This window comes from Vulpes vulpes, chromosome X (assembly GCF_048418805.1).
Source record: "Vulpes vulpes isolate BD-2025 chromosome X, VulVul3, whole genome shotgun sequence".
Classification (NCBI taxonomy): domain Eukaryota; kingdom Metazoa; phylum Chordata; class Mammalia; order Carnivora; family Canidae; genus Vulpes; species Vulpes vulpes.
This window is the reverse complement of record NC_132796.1, coordinates 91934104-91956066: the sequence shown is the minus strand read 5'-3', so window position 1 is coordinate 91956066 and position 21963 is coordinate 91934104. Positions and strand designations below refer to the sequence as shown.

Below are 21963 nucleotides of genomic sequence, written 5' to 3'. Positions count from 1 at the left end.
AGAGATCATGAGCAGGGGGGAAGGACAGAGGGAGGAGCAGGCTCTCCGCTGAACAGGGAGCCCAGTGTGGGACCCAATCCCAGGACAGGATCATGACCTAAGCCAAAGGCAAATGCTTAACCAACTGAGCCACCCAAGTGCCCCAATGTGGAAGATTTTAGTAAGCTCATCTCCCTGACTCAGTGTTGGTTTCTCTCTGGCTAGCTGAGTCTATCCTCTCCCCTATTGTCTGAGGAAAGAGTTTTTCATCAACATGGATATTGAGGTTAAGACTCCCAGTTCCAATGAGTACTTTTTCAGTGTTAAAATTTATTGGATGCAGATTCTACGCAGGCCTTGTCTCATCTGGCCAGAGCAGTTCACTGACCTAGCATCTTATTTTCAAGACATCTTTAAACAAGCTTCCCCTTGTTTATTCCCATCATTTTCTCTGTAGAGCAATCTAGACGTAATACCTCATACAAAGCTATCTTGGGTCTGATCTCCTTCACTAGCCATTGGCAGAACTGATACCTAATTTGGGAGGTATGCATTTAAATGCACTTATGTTTCAGGGCACTTGGCCTGATCAGGAGAAATCCTTATCATCCTTAATTAAAAGCTAATAAATTGCTCCCTAAAAGATTCTGACACATCAAAATGTTTGTATCCTAAATGTAATAAAAATGTTTATATCCTGTCAGATAGGACTGTTTACTGCATGAGTAAGCAAAGAAGAATCATGAATCTGTTTGGTGGTTGTGATCTCAAGTCTGACGCTAACTTTAAAAAACTTATTAAACGAGAATGGATAGTTATTAGTAGGGTCTTTAGCTACCAAGTTCTAGACCCCACACAAATGAACCCTGCATCAGGATGGCAAAATGCATCTTTTAGAAATTCAAAGAAAGATACCAGAGATGGACATCTTTGATTGTTGAACTAAACTATAAGCATTATTCTTCTGAATGCCCTTAAAGAGTAATAGGTATTCCTTTTCTTTCTTTTAAATTAGGACTCAGGAAACTTTTTCTATAAAGGATGAGGTAGTAAATATTTGTTTGCTTTGTGGGCCATGTGGTGTCTGTTGCAACTATTCAACTTTGCCTTTGTAGTTTTAAAGCAACCATAGATAATATGTAAATAAATGTGTTCTAGTACAACTTTTATAGAAACTGAATGGATTTGACCCATAGGCCACACAATGCTGATTTCTGCTCTATAAAAAGTTCTGGCTAAAAATTAGTCCTGGACTAACTTGAATGTAGTTTTAGGGAGTGGAAATAGTTTTTCCTAGTTTTGGGTTTAGTGGTCCAGGATCTTTTTTGGCCTAGGCTCTAACCCTTTCCTTCTCACTCAGAACCCAAGCCCTCTTCACCAAACCTCAGGACCTTAATTTGTTGCCTGGTTTCCAAGATTGTAGATTTGGCTGTGGGTGGGGAAAGATAGGGTGAGAATCTCTGCACATTTAATCTCACAAGTTCTCTTAGCTGCTTGGCAGGTGACCAGAGAGAGATTAAATAAGAGATTAAAATAAGACCCCAAGTCGAATGATTCTTGTGTATATTATGGGACATTTAACCCCTTTGACTAAGTTATCTTGAGTGCACTTTGTATTTTTTTTTGGACCATTCTGGATGTAAGAGCTTTTTAGCCTAGAAGCATCTTATCTGTTTGAGCTTTCTGCTGTCCCTTGAAAAGGGAAGCCCAGTTGACTGCCTCCTTTGTGTTTTTGCTTTATTGAAGTTTCTTTACTGTATACTAGTTATAAAGTTTTTTTCTGCTATGAAAAAGATGACTGCTGGGCTACCTGGGTGGCTCAGTCAGTTAAGCATCTGCCTTTGGCTCGGGTCATGATCTCAGGGTCCTGGGATAGAGCCCTCCCTGATCAGATGGGAGCTTGCTTCTCCCTCTCCCTCTGCCTCTGCCCCTGGCCCGCCCCCTCCTCGTACTCTCTCCTTCATTCTGTCTCAAATAAATAATAAAAAACTTAAAAAAAGGAAAAAGACAGCTATTGGAGTTCTCAAGCATAGATTTTTTTCCCCTTAAAATTGTACTTTGTTAGGTGCATTTCTCTGCATCTTGGTTCTCTGGTTCTTTCCTTGAGATGTACAGTTTTTTGCAAATATTATTTCTTAGAAATAAGGTTTTTATTAGCCTGTTTTAGTCCGTTTGGACTGCTATAACAAAGTTACCACAGATTGGGTGGTTTATAAACAATAGAAATGTATCTCTCAGAGTTCTGGAAGCTGGAAGTCCAAAATCAGGATTTTTAGTGAAGGCCTCCTTTAGGTTGCAGACTTCTGAGTTCTTGCTGTATCCTCACATGGTGGAAGGGGCAGGGAAGCTCTATTTTTTTAAGGGCATTAATCTCATTCATGAGAGCTCTGCTCTAGTGAATAACCTAATCACCCCTCAAAGCCCCCACCTCCTAAATACCATCACATAGGGGATTAGAATTTCCACGTACGAATTTTTGGGGGCAGCCTGGGTGGCTCAGCGGTTAAGCATCTGCCTTCAGCCCAGGGCATGATTCTGGAGACCCCAGATCGAGTCCCACATCCGGCTCCCTGCATGGAGCCTGCTTCTCCCTCTGCCTGTGTCTCTGCCTCTCTCTCTCTCTCTCTCTCCCTCTCTCTCTCTCATAAATAAATAAAATCTTTTTTTTTTTAAAGGAATTTTTGGTGGGAGGGTCCAAGCACTCAAACTACAGCATAGCCTGTTTCTAAAGTAATTCTAGATGCCAGATCATGTCCTTTTATTCAAGACGTGGTTTTTCTCTGTCTCATAAGGTCCTTTCTGTGTGGAACGTGATAATTGAAGCTATTCTGTTTTCTCATCTCAAGTGTACAGGCTGGACATTTCTCCCAGTCATGTTTACAATATTACCTTGGGATTTCTTTCCTGTTAGGAATCTCAATTTGGCATATTCCTCACACAGCCATTGTAAGTTTAACCTATAATTTTTTTTTGCCTCTAGTTGCAATCACTTTCTCTAATAATGACTATTGCCATCTTGTCTGTCTTTGGGAAAATTTCAGTTACTTTTCAGTGCATTTCTAAAAAGATACATTCAAAAGGTGTAAACTCTGTTTTTAGACATTTTATTAATCTCCATATCACAAGTACCTGGCACATAGCAGGTGGTTAATGAATGTTTATTTAAATGAAGGACTGCATCCATGGCCATTACAGGTCTGTTACTGTTACTGCTTTATTTTTCTACTTGTTCCCTGCTTGTTCCTCAGAAGACATAAAGGCATTATATGTGTGCATATATCCCTAGTGTAGCTGGTGATAGAGGTAGGGAGCTAAGCATATGATCTCTTTCAAGATCACCTGACTTGATTCTTGGGCTACACAAAAGCCTTTCTAAGATGGTTGAGCACAAGAGTGCTTATGTTTTACCACAGCTGCCATTAGAACAAAAATTATTTTGGACATTCCAAGCTTGCTGATTGTTACTAGAGTCTTATTCTATATGAAATAACTGTTATCTAGCAAATCTTTTTTTAATATTTTATTTATTTATGAGAGAGAGAGAGGCAGAGACACAGGCAGAGGGAGAAGCAGGCTCCAATGCAGGGAGCCTGATGTGGGACTCGATCCGGGGTCTCCAGGATCACACCCTGGGCCGAAGGCGGTGCCAGACCGCTGAGCCACCAGGACTGCCCACCTAGCAAATCTTTAAGGTTTTAAAAATCATCTTTATAAATCTGTGGTTTGGTTACTTTTTCCATCTTATGGAGCAGAGGTCACTCTATTTAGTTGCAGTAAATTTGAGACATTTAATAGAAAATTCATAAGCCAGTTTTTCTTTTGTGAAAGATGCAAAGGTTAATATCTGTCATAAATAAAAGTACATATTTTCTCTTTTAGATTACTGCCTTAAATTGCACCTACAAAGAAACTGGTAGTTACTTGACAGTACAGATCACTGATAGAATAGCCTTGATACAGTAGCACTGTTAAAAAAAAAAGCAATAATGAGGGTGGTTCACATTGTAGCACATTGAAAATATAAACTTGAAAACAGTGTGAATGAAGCACAATATTCCCATGTGCCATGTTGTTCTAGTCATTTCACAAGTTTTGTGTATGTAGCTTGATGGGTAATTATCAACCAGCAATTTTTCAAAATTAAATTATATTTAATGTATCTTTTGTCATCTATGATCAGAGTATTCATTTTTATTTAGTGATTGGATTTTCATATTTAGTAAATTAGGAGCAGATATAAGGCTGGAGAATTTGCTAGGTCTTACTTTCAGTGTTTACTGTCAGTGTTAGAATAGTTTAGAAGCATTTTTTCAGTTTTATTGAGGCATACTTGACATAAACTGTATATTTTAAGTGTACAGTTTGAGTTATAACGTGTATGCATCTGTGAAAATATCACTGCAGTCTAGATAATGCACATTTACCACTGCCTTGTCCCCCCAGATTTCCTCATGCCCCTTTTGTTTCATCCTTCTTCATTCTGTTTCCCCCTCTCCAGGCAACCACTGATACCTTTTCTGTCACTATAGATTAGTTTGCATTTTCTAGAATTCTTTTATAAATGGAATCATATAGTGAGTATTCTTTTTTTGTCTGGCTTCATTCAGCATAATTATTTTGTGATTCATCCATGTTGCTTGTATTATTAGTTCTTTCCTTGTTTTTTCTGAGTAGTATTCTGCTGTTTTTATCTCAGTTACACTGTTCTATCGTTGGTCCATTTATGTGCTGATAGACATTTGAGATTGTACTATTACAAGTAAAGCTGCTATCAAAGATGTGTACAAGTCTTTGTATGAACATAGACATTTATTTCTCTTGGATAAATACTTAGGAATGAATTGCCTAGATCAGGGTAGTTATAAGTTTAATTCTTAAGGAAACTGCTAGTTTTTTTTTTTTTTAATTTATGATAGTCACAGAGAGAGAGAGAGAGAGGCAGAGACATAGGCAGAAGGAGAAGCAGGCTCCATGCACCGGGAGCCCGATGTGGGATTCGATCCCGGGTCTCCAGGATCGCGCCCTGGGCCAAAGGCAGGTGCCAAACCGCTGCGCCACCCAGGGATCCCGAAACTGCTAGTTTTGCAAAGTAGTTGTGCCATTTTACATTTTATATTTCTACTAGTAGCCTTTAAAAATTCCATTTGCTATTTTTTTTAAAAAGATTTTATTTTTTTATTCGAGAGAGAGAGAGAGAGAGAGAGGCAGAGACACAAGCAGAGGGAGAAGCAGGTTCTCTGCAGGAAGCCTGGTGTGGGACTTGATCCCGGGTCCCCAGGATCACACCCTGGGCTGAAGATGGTGCTAAAGTGCTGAGCCACCCAGGCTGCCCCATTTGCTATTTTGGATTCATTTTTACATTCATAGGCTATACTTTTTGGGGGCACAGGGCGAGACAAAAATATTTAGAAGTTTTCTTCTCAGAACTTTTGGTAAATATTTCTTTGGAGAATTTATCAAAATCTGCAGCTCTTTTCAGTAAGACATGATCACTGTGTTAGTCTTTTTCCCCCTTAGAATGAGAAGTAGAAGAAAATGTATTCTTTGGATTTCATAAAAAGAGGAAAGAAATACTTTTTATATTTGGAGAGTTTGGTTTTCCAAGTGATTGCTAAGATACTGTGAATCAGGTATTAGTTTTATAGCATTCAATGTGACTCTGAGTGTGGAGTTAATAGAAGTAACTCTGGAAATCTCCTCTCATAAAATACCTTATATAAGAATTTTCTTTGAAAAATCTCCTAAGTCATCTATCTATAACTATAACAACACAGTTGTTCTTTCTTCCTCCAGCGTTAGAAGAAATGAGTATTTATTTGTTTGCCTCAATGAAGTGGTTAGCTTGCATTTAGGAGTTATATCTACTGAAAAATAGGTAATTCAAAATTGTAGAATTCCATTCAGCTTGATGTACAAGACATATGGGAATTGATATAAACTGAGGGAACAGCAGATTGATATTTTATGCTCACTCTGGGTCATAAGCATACATTTTATTGAGAGGAAATGGTGGGTGGAATCGCTTGTATTTACATTTATTTCTTTTTGTTGTGTGCAAATGGTTGTGCATATAATATGACTGCACTATAATATAATTATGGTACAGGTGAAGCTGAATGCAAGTGGAATTAATAATGTATTAAGAATAGGGTGGCTGATAGGAATGTATTAAATCCGTGTTTATTGGCCCTTTTTAGCTTACCCCCAAGAGATTAGGAAGGATAAGTAACCAATGGAACCTAGTTAGTGCTTCTTTTGCTTTCTTTTCTGGCTCTGCCTAGATTGTTTTTCTCCTCTCTTGCCTGTGTTAGCTACACTCTTTGGTTATTTCTCCAACTCCTTGGTATTCTTCCATCTCTTCAGTATCAGTAGTATACTCGTTTTCCTCTTCGAATGTCTGCCCCAAACCATAGATATAAATCAGTGGTATGGTTATGGTTTATAGTTCTGTTGTATGTAGGATGAACTAAGAATTGATTCTAAAAATGATGTTCTGCTTTTATGAACCTGAACTTTTAACTGTTTACCAACATTCTAATTGCTTTTTTTTAATTTTTTTTTTCTAATTGCTTTTTAAAACATGAAAGAAAACTCTTTCCTTTAGTTGCCTAACTTGTAAATGCATTGATTGTCTTATTTTCCTGAGAATTAAAAATGCGGAGCTGTTTAACTAGCCTGAGTAATCAAGAGAGTGTGGAATACAAGAAAGTTTACTTGATTGTGCATCGTAGGTCCTGGGCTCCAGCCCCAATTCTGTCATTAACCCCTTGGTAATCCTGGGCAAGTCATATTTCTCATCTGTAAAATATGGGGAGTGGACTTGATCATCTTAAAAATTATTAAGATTATCCTCTGGTGCGGGGGAAGCAAACTTGTAAAAGAAGTTGTTTTTAAAAACATTTTTATCTTATTATATGTTTTCCCTGAAAGTTAATGGTTTTATTAGAAATGATGTATAATCACTTTTGAATTTGTGTATATCTCCTCTGTTGCAGGATGCTTTAATCTGGATCCCAATAGAGTTTTGGATGTCATTTTAGAAGTGTTTGAATGCAGGCCAGAACATGATGACTTCTTTATATCTTTATTAGAATCTTACATGAGTATGTGTGAACCGCAAACACTGTGTCATATTCTTGGGTTCAAATTCAAATTTTACCAGGTAAAAAAAGTATGTAAGTGTATGTGTGTACATATGCATGTGTATGTGTGTGTTACAGAGAGTGATAAATCTCATTGTTTTATATGTACAACTTAATTTGAATTTTATTTGTAAATGATTTGTTTCAGCTTGGCCATTCTAGCTAAGGAGGTAGATAAATGGATAGCTACAATGCCATATGATAAGTACTGTATTAGTAGTATGAATGATGTGATGTGAAAGCCTAGAGGAAAACATAATAAATTTTAGCCTTGGGAGAGATTAGAGAAGACTTTATAGATACAACCCTTTTTAAATCTGGTCCTTGAAGGATGAGTAGGAGTTGATTGAGAGTTGTCTGTTCAGAAATAACAAATACTGTGAGTGAAGACAAGGCAGTATAAATGTATATAACTGATTGAAAAAACGGTACATAGTCTGATGTGGCTGGATTGTAAGATACAGGGGAAAGAAGGGACAGGAAGTGAAATTGGAAAGGTAGGCACACTTTAGATTGTCAAGGGCCTTGACTACTGTGTTGAGTTAGAATTTTATTACACAGATGGTGACCGTGGGAATTCTTTTATGGACGTGGATAAATTATTGAGGCATTTTACATTATTTTTCATTTAAACTACTATAATAATTATATCTAATAAATCTGTGCCTCTGATTATTTCTCTTTCAATCCATTTTTCATATTATTACTACTATTACATTCTTTTTTTTAATTAAAGATTTTATTTATTCATGAGAGAGAGAGAGAGGCAGAGACATAGGCAGAGGAATAAGCAGGCCCTCTGCAGAAGCCCGGTGTGGAATTCAATCATGGACCCCAGGATCACACCCTGAGTCAAAGGCAGACGTTCAACAGCTGAGCCACCCAGGTGTCCCTCTACTGTTACATTCTAGAAGAGATCAAATTGCTCCAAAACCTTTGTAGGATAAAATTCAAACTTCTAAACGTGGCAGAAAAGGCTCTTTACAATTTAGCCCCATTCTTTCTTTCCAGCCTCATCTCTAATAGTCCCCCCCCACTCAAATCTTAATATTCTAGTCATATTAAATTACTAGCCATTTTTTTGAACTTAGGTATAGATATTGTTTTATTTAGGCCTTTATTTATATGCAGTTCCTTATAACTAGAAACTCTTACTTAGCCCTCTCACCTGTCTTTTCTTTGTCTTGAGGACACTTCTATTCTTTTTTTTTTTTTAGATTTTATTTATTTATTCCTGAGAGACATACAGAGAGAGAGGCAGAGACATAGGCAGAGGGAGAAGCAGGCTCCATGCAGGGAGCCCGATGTGGGACTTGATCCCGGGACTCCAGGATCACGCCCTGGGCCAAAGGCAGGCACTATACCGCTGAGCCACTCAGGGATCCCCCAAGGACACTTCTGTTCTTTAAGTTCAAGTGCTGCTTGTTCTGTAAAGTCTTGCTGGACCTTCACCCCTTTGGAATTGGTAATTTCTTAATCTCTATTTTCACAAAACTTGACACAGACTTCTGGCACTTATCAGGTTATATTAGCATAAACAGGCAGCCCTGGTGGCTTAGTGGTTTAGCGCTGCCTTCAGCCCAGGGCGTGATCCTGGAGACCCGGGATCGAGTTCCACATCAGGCTCCCAGCATGGAGCCTGCTTCTCCTTCTGCCTGCCTCTCTCTCTCTCTCTCTCTGTTTATCTCTAATAAAAAAAAATCTTATATTAGCATAAACTACATCTGTGTCTATATTTTACTAATTTTTCTGGATTAATATACTGCTTAGCCTATAGTAAATGCTCACTAATTGTAAATGACTGATCTATGTTTTTAGGAAGAGGACTTTCATGATCGTATGGAAGATTTTAATTTAATAAGGCTTTATTGTCCCTTTGGTATAGCTTTCCTAATTTGTCTACCTGCCTGGGATACTCAGTCAAGAAATACTCATTTATGGAATGTTTTTTTTTTTTTTCATTTATGGAATGTTTATCATACGCTGTTGCTTTGCTAGGCACTGACGATATTCTGGTAAAGACGGTCTATTCCTGTCCACTGGAGCTCAAATTCAGGATAGTAAGAGGATTTCTTTTAGGATTCTCAAATGATAACACCACTTAATGCCTCTGGTTATCTTTTATTTTCCAGTTTTTGGGATGCTCCAGAAGAGAAATCAGTTCAGAACTTCATATAGCATTTTGATACAAATAAGACACATGGCAGGGTTTTTAGGCAAGATTATCTTTGTTAAAAAATCAGTGATCTCAGCTTTCCCTGTTTCTACTAGCAGCTGGGGAATCCACTCTTAGTACAGGGAAAGAAAAGTTGAAGTATTTATCACATCTTAAGAGGTACTACTGTGTTTGCTTTGGGTTTGAGAACATGAAGCCAACTGCTGAAGTGACAGGGTAGCTGAAATTTAACTTGAGCTTAATTAATTAGAATATAGGTGAGGGCTTTGGAGACTGTAGGTTTCAGAGTGTATTACAGTGAATAATGATGACCTACTGTATAACATCAAGTATTGTTAGTTGAATGTGAGTTTTAGAATCTTAAAATTTTTACATGAAAATATTCCTTATAATGGTAATACTTTTGAGCTGAATTTAAAATATCCTTGGGGGTTTGACATTGTTGGAATAATTTTTTTTAATAGATGATGGGCCCTTTTCTTATATAAGAAGTACCCAGTCAAGAAACATTTGACTTAGAAATAACCTATTATTGGAAAGTGTAACCCTCATATTGCTCTGTGTAACACCATTCCTTTGTTTCTGCTACTTGAACTATCTTATACAAATCCACAGACTGAAGGACCACTGAAGGTGGAGGAAGAAATGTCAAAGGTTTTAGATAATTTGTGGTCTGGGAGGTAAAGTAAGGACAGCCGTGAAAATGAAGAGCATAAAAGCCTAGGAATTGGCTCCTAGGCATATATGGTCAGCCTTGTGTATTGGTCCCTCGCCTTACTCCACCATCCCTTTTCCTATCACTACCTGAAAATGTTCATTCTCGTTGCCCACAACCCATATTTTTATCAATTGGGAATTACTTGGATGAATAAGCTTTTTTTTCCCCCTTAATGCTAGAACTTCTAGGCAAAGCTTATTATATGCTATGAAGTCAGTGAGAGTGATTTTATCCTAGTTTCAACCCAAGATCAGCTATACTGGATGTTTTGATTTAGAAGGGTGGCGTGGAATGTAAGCAGGTTGAGAGCACACTTTGGAAAATTTGGCAGACACATTTGCTTGATTCCCTAACAGAGATGGTTATAATAGAGGGCTTAGGGACAGCATGAGGGATCAGCACAAAGGACAGAAAGGAGTACTAGAAAGTGCGAGGGTACCAAAAGATAAATAAACTTGGCTGGTGTTGTCTTGCCACAGGAAAGAGGAAGGAGATGAGGACTCTTACCCATATCACAGTCCCTTGGTTTCTGGATTCAAAACACAACAATAGGAGTAATAGTGGTATCATGGCTAGGCATTGTTATAACCTAAATTCACTCACATAAGAGATATTGATTGGGGGTATCTGGGTTCAGTCAGTTAAGTGTCCAACTCTTGGTCTCAGCTCAGGTCTTGATCTCAGGGTCATGAGTTCAAGCCCTGCGTTGGGCTCCACGTGTGGAGCCCACTTAAAAAAATATTGATCTTTGGAGCACCTGGCTGACTTGGTTGGTGGAGCATGAGACTCTTGATCTTGAGGTTGTGAGTTGGGTATAGAGATTACTTAAAAAAAAAAAAAAAATAAGGGCTGCCCGGGTGGTTTAGCACTGCCTTCAGTCCAGGGCGTGATCCTAGAGACCCGGGATCGAGTCCCACGTCAGGCTCCCTGCATGGAGCCTGCTTTTCCCTCTGCCTGTCTCTGCCTCTCTCTGTGTCTCTATGAATAAATAAATGAAATCTTTAAACAAAATAAAATATTTGATAAAAAAGGAAACATTGATTGAATACTTCTTATGTGCCAGGTAATAATGTTCTAAGTGCTGGGGCTACATCTGTAAACAAACAAATTCTTCCCTTCATGATGCTTACTTTTGAGGTAAATTATATGGTATGTTAGAAGATGATCAATGAGATGAGGCAAACAAAATGTAGAGCAGAGTAGAGGAAAAGTGCGAGTGATAGAGTGGTAGGTTGCAATGTTACATAGAATAGTGAGCATATACCTCATTGAAAAGGTAAATTTAAACAATGAAACAAAGGATGTGAGGTTTAAACTGTGCAGATATCTGGGGAAGAGGTACTAGGCAAAGAGAACAGCCAAAAAGAGAATAAGGTGACCAGTGTGGCTGGATTAGACTGATGGGAAGAGTGGTAGGAGATGAGGTCAAAGATGAGAGAACACATCACATAAAGCTAGTGTTGCAAGATTTTGGACTTTGATGGTGGGGTGAAGCTGTTGGAGGATTTTGAGTAGGAGAGTGATGTGATCTGACTTTTTTGTTCAGACTGTTTTGTTCAAACTGTTTTGTTCAAAACTGTTTTGTTCAAACTGTTTTGTTCAAACAATGATCAGGTCAGAGGCCATGTGTTTTATTTGTTAGGATTATTCAGTCTCTTAATTTAGAATAGTGTATCCTCCCATTCCTTTAATGGCTTTGACTTGTTGAAAAGAACATTACCATAGAAGACTCCATTCCATTAGTCTTCCAAGTATTATTAGATTTATCTGATTGCTTTTTCGTGGTTGGTTAAATTTGTTCTTTGTCACCAGTCTTGTCTTTTGTACTTAGATCTCAGAGCTTGACCATGTTCAGGTAAAATATTTAATTCCACAAGACTTCACAGGTTGTGCTATATGTTTCATATCATGTAACATCTCATACCTGTCTGACTTTTAATGTCCTAGTAAGCTGATGACAGTCTTATCCCTCCATTCAACAATGACATTTTCCCTCATATTAATAGGAAGTTATCTGTATGTTGATACTTTGGCACCACGTGAATATCCAGTTTTTCGTTAACCTTACATTACATGGCTTAGAATACATGGATGATCCTTTCCTGAGTCAATTGTTACCTTAGGGGTTCCGAATTGTTGATTTTTTTTTATATATATTTTTTAATTTTTACTTATTTATGATAGTCACACACACAGAGAGAGAGAGAGGCAGAGACACAGGCAGAGGGAGAAGCAGGCTCCACGCGCTGGGAGCCCGATGTGGGATTCGATCCCGGGTCTCCAGGATCGCGCCCTGGGCCAAAGGCAGGCGCCAAACCGCTGCGCCACCCAGGGATCCCCCGAATTGTTGATTTACTAATGTTATTATGCCTTCCACATTTATTAGCTATCATTTTTCTGTAAAGAAGAATTGTCCTTTATCAACTTGGGTTGCTTGGTTACACTGAAATACAGTTCCTACTGGAATGGCAGGATGATTCCTTCACTTCCTCCCCCCACTATTAATTACTAGCTATCAGAGTAAAGGGTTTTTTTAGTAGTGGCCTCTAATGGTGATATGAGTGGTATGGATATGAGAGAGAGAGATAAGAGGCAGAAGACATTGTGTGCATGTGTATTTTGACTTAGGTTTTCAGTGAATTGATACGGTTAATGTGCAGTGGAAGTTGATTTTCCGAATGGATTTCGAAGGTAGAGCCAATAGTATTTGTTGGTTCATTAAATACAGAATGTGAAGAAGTAGAGTTAAGGCTATTTCTAACCTCTTTTTTGGACTGAGCAGCAAAAAGGATGGTGTTATATCAATTGAGATAGGGTAAATTTCAGGTGGAATGGGTTTGGTGTACCTGGGGTGGGAATCAGGAATTTCAGTTTTGCATAATGCTGAGTTTGAGATGTCTTAGATATCTAGGTGAGACGTTGATTAAATAATTTGATGTACAGATCTGCTGTTCAGGAGAAAGGACTGGGTCAGAAATAGAAATGTAGATGATCTATAAAGTTGTGATACTGGATGAAATCACCAAGAGTTGGGTATAGAGAGACAGAGAAGAGAACCAGTGCTGAGCCTTGGCACTCCGATGTTAAAGGGCCTGGGGAAGAGGAGGAATCAGCAAAGGAGATAGAGAAATAATATATAAGGTAAGAGGAAAACAAAGAGAATATAGCATCTTGGAAACTAAATGAAAGAAGCAATGATGAACTTTGTTTAATGCCCTGATAGGTCATTTAAGATGAAGACTAAAATTTGTTCATTGGATTTATCATTGGGGAGGGCAAAACTAGCCATTTTGGTAAAGTTGGATTGGTGTTAGAGAATGGGGAGAGTAGAATTGGAGATCGTGAGAGTAGACAACTCTAAAGCAGTTAATACAAAGAGGCATAAAGGTAGCTGCCAGGGGAAGTGAGCTCAAGAGATTATTCTTTGAAGATGAGAGAACACATATTTATGCTAATGGGAATGATTGAGTAGAAAGGAAGAAAACTGTAGGAAAGGAGGAGAGAGTTATTGGAGTAATGTTCTTGGATAGAGAGAATGGAGTTTAGGGCATCAGTGGATGGATTAACTTTGGGAGCATAGAGAATTCATCTAGAAAAGCAGCATATGTAGGTGGATGGATATGGTGGTGAGAGTTTGTAGAAATTTCACTCATTGTTCCAGTTTTCTTACTAAAATAGAAAATAAGGTCATCAGCTGAGAGAGGATGAGGGAGAGGAGGTATTGGAGGTTAGGAGAGAAGGTAGGAAATAATTATATAGGAGAGAGGAGAATGAATGAATGAATGAATGAATGAATGAATGAGAGAAATAGAGTGTGACTGTCCAGCAGCATTAAGGATCCATTTGAGGGTAGAGATGTGAAACTGACATTTTGGAAGGAATGTAGGTATTGGTAATATTAAAGTTTAGGATATAGAATGAATGGCTGAGATGGGGTAGAAGAGAAGATCTTTGGAAGAGAGAAGTTCCAGGAGCCAAGAGGCCGGCATGATGGAAATATCACTTACATATATATGAAAGTCTCCAAAAATTAAGAAAGGAATAGAGTTGGACAGAGTGACAGTGAGTCAGAAGCTATAAGATCATTGCTAAATGAAGGACAGTGACCCAGGAATCCATAGATGGCAAGAGTAGGACATAACTGAAAATGGAAGAGTAGGGAACTCCAGAGCTCTGTCCCTCCATGAAAGCAACTAATGAGCTGGTAAAAACTGTCAATCAGCTTTTACGAATTCTGGGTTTTAGTTTTCAACAAGAAATAATGAAGTATGCAGTGAAACAAACTCTGGCTCATTCATAAGGGAAAAAAAATAGACACTATCCCTGAGCAAGTCCAGGTGATTACTTATTAGATTATTTAAATCACAGTCCTAAATATGCTTATGATTTATAGGAAACCATGAGCAAAGAGCTAAAGGAGACCAAGCAATATAAAAAAAGAGAAATTATATATAAAAAAGGGAACCAAACAGATTCTGGAGTCAAAAATCATGATAATTGAAATGAAAATTGCACTAGTGGAGTACAACAGCAGACTGAAGAAACAATCAGCCAACTTGATGAGCCAGTTGAGGTTATCCAGTATGAGGAGCAGAAAGAGAAAAGAATGAAGAAAAATGAAGAGTCTAAGACAATAGGTTACCATCCAGTACCAATATTTACATTGGAGTACCAGAAGCAGAGGAGAGAGAAAGGGACAAGAACGCATGTTTGAAAAAAAATAATGGCTGAAAACTTCCCAAATTTGATAAAAGCTATGAATCTACACATCTAAGAAACTCTACAAACACCAAGCAGATGAATTCAAAGAGAGCCACACCAAGACATATTATAATTATACTCAAATTGTTGAAAGCCAGAGACAGAGAATTTTGAAAGCGATAAAACAGATATGACCCATTATGTACAAAAGATCTTCAATAAGATTAACAGCTGATTTCTCTTCAGAAGACAGTGGGGTGGCATATATAAAGTGCTGAAAGAACAAAATTGTCAATAAAGAATTCTGTATTCAGTAAAACTATCCTTCAAAGAGATTATGACATTCCAAGATAAACAAAAGTTGGGGGAATTTGTTGCTAGTTGACCTGCCTTACAAGAAATGCTAGAGTCCTTTGAGCTGAAATTAAAGGACACTAGACAATAATTTGAAGCCATATGAAGAAATAACACTGGTAAAGGTATCTACATAGGTAAACATAAAAGCCAGTATTATTGTATTTTTTATTTGTAGCTCATTTTACGTGATTTAAAAGATAAAAGAATAAGACAGTGGTTATAAATTTAATTGGCAAACAATAAATATAGAAGGGGGAGGGATTGAGATGTATAGGTACAGAGTTTTTGTATACTACTGAAGCTAAGTTAGTATTGGTTCAAACTAGATTAAGTTTAAAATATCACTTGCAATACCCATGGTAACCACTAGGAAAATAAAAAACAGAAAAGGAAAGAAGGGAATGAAAAGACTTCACTACAGAAAAACAAAAAACAAAAAAACCAAAAACATAAAAGAAGGCAATAATGGAAGAAATGAGGAATAAATTAGGAATAAATGAGGAATAAATAATATAATACCTGTAGAAAACAAATAGAAAAATGGCAAATGTCCTTCCTTTTCAGTAATTACTTTAAATGTAAATGGATTAAAATTTGTGATCAAAAGGCAGTTTGGCAGAATGTATAAAACATGATTCAACTATATGCTCTCTATAAGCAACTCACTTGAAATTCAAAGATAGAAATATATTCAAAGTGGAAGTATGAAAATAGATATCCTATGCAAATAGTATCCACGAGAGAGCTGGGTGGCTATTATATATTAGATATATATTAAAGTCTATTTAAGAATTTTACAATACACAGCAAAGGACATTATATATTGATAAAAGAGTCAGCCCATTAAGAAGATAAAACAGTTGTAAACACATTTGCACTAAACAGAGCCTCAAAATTTATGAAGCATACATTAACAGAATTGCAAGGAGAAATATTTCTGCAACAGTTGTTAGACATTTCCATACCCCACCCCACTCTCATTAATGGATAGAACAACTAGACAAAAGGAAATAGAGGACTTAAACACCCACATAAACCAATTAGACTTAATATACATAGAACACTACCTAGCAACAGTAGATTACATATTTTTTCAAGTGTGCATGGGATGTTCTCCATGATAGACTCTGGTCACAAAACACATCTCAATAAATTTAATACTTTGAAATCCTACAAAATATCTTCTTTGACCACAATGGAATGGAACTAGACCACAGCAATAGTAAGGGATTATGAGTGACTGGAAATTCAAAATTAGGTGGGCTTAAAGGGAGGGTAGAGGGAGAATAATCTGAAAACAACTATAAAAAGCAAAGATGAATCATACCCTACCTCCAGGCCTAGTAGGTGTGAGGGGTCTGGAGAAAAGAGCCACTGCTTGACTGGATTACAGTGAGAGTAGTGTTCCTGGGGCGTCTTAGGCTCTCTTTGAGCAGGACGGTAGAAGGAACAGTTAGAGGATAGGCTCAGGATATATATAGAGGGTTTTGCTGAGGACGGATTATGAATTCCAGAGGATTCCATGGAAGGTTTTCAAGAATACAGAATGACAGATTAGGACAGAACAGGGATTGTACAGAGCAATATGAAGATAGTATGGGAGTTGATGTTTGGCCCAGGAGTCGGGCTTCTTGTGTTGAACTCATTGAAACACAGAAATAAGGGGAGTAATGAGAGTGTTTTTGGTGGATTCAAGTCAGATAATAAGCTTTTGTGGGTTTGCTCTGAAACCCTGACTACCATTTGTTTTTATGGGAAAGTGAAATGTTTTGATACTAAATAACCATTTATATACATTTAGAATTAAACTTTTGTGAAGTTGAAGACTTACCTGTCTTAAAAAATACAGTGAACAGTGCCTTTTTTATATGATATCCATTAGTTTGGTTAGCTTCCTATGTTATATCCATAACACTTACCACAATTGTGAGGAGCCATGCAAAGATTTTGCTTTCAGTGTTGAGTAGAAGCAGAACATAATGTACTGTCATTGTTTGCTTTTTATTTGCATCTGGCCATTTAGTAATTGCTAGTTGTCGCGACTTCTTCCATTCAGCTGACCACAAGCAGTTTAAGAATAGGGGAAAATTCTTCTTGATAACATTCAAATATCCTTCTGTTTCTGTGCAGGGTCCACAGGGCTGGCCTGGAATTGGACATTCTATATTTTGAAATGTTGATTTATCCATATGTAATATGTATAGACACCTGTTTTGAAGGGGAAATCAGTTGACAAGCAGATATATTTAACACAAAACCCAAGAAGTAAAATAGGGAGAAAAGTGTAAAGTAGACACGGTTCAGCACTTCCAAATTTGCATTCTTGTCTATTTGCATCTCCACTGAGAAAAACTTGAAAAGCAAGTTAAGAAAACACACGTATAAACAAAACCTAAAACTAAGTATTATGCAATATAAAATCTCACTTCGTTTTCAGATTTTGTTGAAATATTAGCATGCATTGTAAAATGTGTCCATTTTTGAAACCTTTATTTGTGTTCATCAGAAGATGTTTGACTGTGAAAAGGGATGTTGACCTAATTATCTTTGTCCTCAATTCAGATGTATGTTCAGGAAGAACAATGAAGCTTATCATTTATTGATCTAGTTATTTGGTGTAATTGTTCTTAATTATTGATAGGTAAAGGATATGATTTTAGTTGCACTTTATGCGCTAAACAAACTTTTTTGTTTGTTTTTCAAGGAACCAAATGGAGAGACTCCTTCATCTTTATACAGAGTTGCAGCAGTACTTCTACAGTTTAATCTTATTGATTTAGATGATCTTTATGTACATGTAAGTCAAATGGGCTGCTAAGAATATTTGGTTGTCCATCCCAGGGGTGGGAAGAGGAGTGAGTAGGCAGCCATATAGCACTTCAAGGTTGGTTCTAGGGTCTCAAGTTTTAAGTTTTGAAGCCTTAATGCACATTATTGCTTTGTGTTAACTTTATGAAGTAAATTAATTTAATTCTTCGACAAACTATGGAAATTAAATACCTTCTGTCACTCTTAGTTCCAGGTTGGATATGAAGTTCTTAATTGTTAGCAGAGTATATCATGGGAAGAGAGGCCAAGTTCTAACCAATGTGGCTTTAGACTTCTGTCTTATATGCAAATTATCAGAAATATGAGATTATCTAGATACTTTTTCCTTCTCCCCAGCTGTTAATTTTAGGCATTCAAGATGAATGGAGAACTCTTTATATTCTTTAATGGTTTTTCTTGTGTTTTTACTGGGTAGTAAATAAATAGTATTGTGCTTTTATTGCTGGATCCAGGATCTAGAAGAGTGTGTATGTGATTGTGATTGATGACCTCCAGTTTAGCAACAGTTTAGCCTGTCAGTTTGAAAAAACTAGGTTTGGTATAGAAATTTTTGTTTTATTTGGCTGTACATTAGGATACCAATGGACTTAAACCTGTCTAAAGCCGACATCATCTTCACTGTCTTTGTAATCACTTTGTCACTTTCTGGTCTCTCGTACTGTGGTTACAGACTTGAACGAAACTCAGTCTCTACCTTGGAAGCAGTCATAGTCTAGCAATGGAGGAAACACTTTGCATTATGTAATAACTACTATATTGGAGGTATTCACCAAGTGTTGTGGGGGCTCAGAATAGATAGTAACCATGTTTGTCGGGGGGATTTTGGAAGGCTTTTCCAAACTAGTAATGTTAGGAGTTTGGATTTTTTCTTATTGCAAGTAGAGAGCCATTCAAGATTTAAAGGAGAAAAGTGATATACAAACTGAGAATGGAATGGCATGTTGGTCAGAAAAAGGGGAATTCAAAGACAGGTGTAAATTTATGGGCAAGTGTAGACTGGTAGGACAAATGGAAAGATGATAGATGATGATAGATTTATTACTGAATTGCTTGAGTTTAACAATAAATGCAAGTGGCCTAAGTGTTCCTGTTAAGTTGTCAAAGATTTTCAGATGGGATTAAAAACCCATTTATTGTTTATTTTTCACATGAGACTTCTAAAACCTAAGGAAAAAGGAACGTTGAAGGTAAAACGGTGGGAAAAATATATCAGGGAAGTTATTATTGTTAGACAAAATGGACTTTTTGGCAAAAAGAGTCACTTCATAATAAAGTTGTGTTCACTAGGAAAATAAAACATTTATAACTTTATATGCACTTAATTACATATTCTCCAAGTACAAAAAACTAGAAATTGAGAGGAACTATAAGAAGAAACTTACAGGGATGCTTGGCTGGCTCAGTAGGTAGAGCATGCAACTCTTGATCTCAGGGTTGTGAGTTTGAGCCCCATGTTGAATATAGAGATTACTTAAAAAAATAAAAGAAGAAATTTACAGTTTATTCATTATAATGGGAGATTTTTAGAGGCAATTGCATTAATCTGGGTAAAAGATGAAGACGTATGGCAGGTACATAAGTAAAGCAATAAAAATAGGTCTGATGGACAGTTGGAAAGCAGGAAGAATGAGAAAAAGTCTTGCTTACATCCTTGCCATCAGTGCCTGGTGACTTTTCTCCTGCCCCCATTTTTGACTGATGGGATGAAGTCTACAATATGTAGTTTAATATTTCACTATGTTTCCTTTTATTGTTTAGTGTTTATTTACTTTGCATTAGACTTAGTTACTGAAGTAGATTATGTATTTCTAGAGGCAGGAATGCTTTTATAGCCCACCATTGTGCCTAGCAGAAACTACTAAATAATTTGTTGGCTATATTTTCGTGTTGGGTGTTTCATTTATTTTATGAAATATCTACATTAACCATCTTCCACTCATACAAGATGGCTGTACTGGAGATAATTGATTCTTTTTTCATAGTGGAAGGTCGACTATACATAATACATATTACTTTCTCTTTTGTAATAAGCTAGAAACTAGTTTGTGATTTAAGTCATCAAATAGGTATTAGAAAATGAAAAGTGAGATGTCAGATTGCTCGTAATTTTTTTACTTGAGATTTTTCACCTAGAGGAATTAAATTTACCCCTTCATGTAATTCAGTAGCTCAGCTCTCCCAAAATGGATCCATATACAGTACTTTATTTAATTTGGAGTTTGACCTTTAAAGGGGAAATCTGTGATATTTTTAATGGAACAGGTACACATTTTCTTGGGTAAACTAATAAATTCAATGATAAACTGTTGTATTATTGGTTTAGTATAGGAACTCTAACATAAAGAAGAGATGGAACTTAAAACTACTACCTGATTTTAAAAGGTGTATAAAATTCAAGTACTTAACTCTGTTAGATTATAAGAAAATAATGGAGAGAAACTTATTTTAAAGGCAAATCATGGTCATTAATAGGCTAGACCTTATTTATAGTTTTATCAATTGAGAGTAGACAGTGTTGCTTTTTATGTATACAAATAGTATTAGCTGTTCTATGAAACTTTAATGAACCATTTTTAGCTTCTTCCAGCTGATAATTGCATTATGGATGAACACAAACGAGAAATTGTGGAAGCTAAGCAAATTGTTAGAAAACTTACAATGGTTGTATTGTCTTCTGAAAAAATTGATGAGCGAGAGAAAGAAAAGGAAAAAGAAGAGGAGAAAGTAGAGAAGGTATATATGGTTCCTTTTTGTAAAATTAACATTGCCTTCTGGATTTAGAATTATGGGAGAATAATTTATTAATTTTGATTGTGGTGAAATCTGGTTTTTGGAATACTAATTTGAAGAGATGGTTTTATTTTTAATCTGATACCTTCCCAAAAGAGGCTGCCATATTTTTTTCTTACTTAAATTTCAAAATGTATTCTAAGTAAAATATATGGCTATATTTGTGCTCTGTGTATTAATGTCTTCAAGTCCTAAGGGGATTCTCAAAGATGAATGAATTCTAGTTCCCTATGGCACAGTTAAACATTAAATAGAACTTAATTTCAGGCCTAAAAAACTTTCATGCTGTGTCTCCTAAAAAGCATATCCTGTTGTTTTTTTCGATAGCTAAAAAACTTGATTGTACTTTCAGGGAAATATTGCATTTCCCATGAGTGGCAGCTGTTGCTGATATACATTATTATGGTGTTTAACTCAGTTTTTTAAAATAAAATAATACTGACCTTTATCAGAATCTGTATTCTGAGTATCTTCACTGTAATTGTTCATTTTAGCCACCTGACAACCAAAAACTTGGTTTGTTGGAAGCCTTGTTAAAGATTGGTGATTGGCAGCACGCACAGAACATTATGGATCAGATGCCTCCATACTATGCAGCTTCACATAAGCTAATAGCCCTTGCTATTTGCAAGCTTATTCACATAACTATTGAGCCTCTCTACCGAAGGTATGTTACTGTATGCTTTTCTAATCATCGAGGTAGATGCAGTTTAGGACTACAAAAAAATCTGCACATTTATCTTGTTTCCTCCAACCAAGCAAATATTTAAGTATATTTTATTAGAAGATAATATTCACAGAGTGTATCAGTTTTATACGTATTAATCAGTGACTTGTCCCCTAATGTCTAGAGCAGGTGATGCAGAATGTGTGCTGCAGTGTAGTCTAAAAACTGTAGATTAGACATCTAGGTTGGGTTGCTCCATTGAGAGTGAAAACTCCATTCTTCTGTTTTTGACTTTGCCTCCTCTCTTGGGGGAGGGCAGAGAATTCTTAAGGTTTTTACTTGGTGTAATTTTCCTCTGTCCTGGGGTTCAGTGGCTCTGAGTGAGGACATTGCCTCTCTGCTTGCCTTATCTCTTCTGGCATATAGGCTGCTATTCTGGAATTTGCTAGTGCAGCCTTTCTCATCATCCCTAGTTATTGTGTCAACCGGTCCTTTAGCCCTCAGCCTACTTGCAGGATACTTAGGAGCAGTATTGGCAGCAGCTCTGGCTTCAGCCCCACAGATCAGAGCCTGCCTCAAAAGCCCCAGCCTTGTGACTCGTGTA

General features: G+C 36.9%; 1 protein-coding gene across 13 annotated transcripts in view; it reads left to right on the top strand.

Annotated features, from left to right (window-relative positions):
• Positions 1-21963, top strand: part of THOC2 (THO complex subunit 2) — a 112791-nt gene that overhangs the window by 34594 nt on the left and 56234 nt on the right. For all 13 annotated transcript variants that reach the window (XM_026017883.2, XM_072744080.1, XM_026017882.2 and 10 more), the window contains exons 8-11: positions 6975-7141; positions 17778-17870; positions 20480-20635; positions 21187-21359. In XM_026017883.2, the coding sequence (XP_025873668.1) occupies positions 6975-7141; positions 17778-17870; positions 20480-20635; positions 21187-21359 (589 nt within the window). The remainder of the gene's footprint in view (positions 1-6974; positions 7142-17777; positions 17871-20479; positions 20636-21186; positions 21360-21963) is intronic.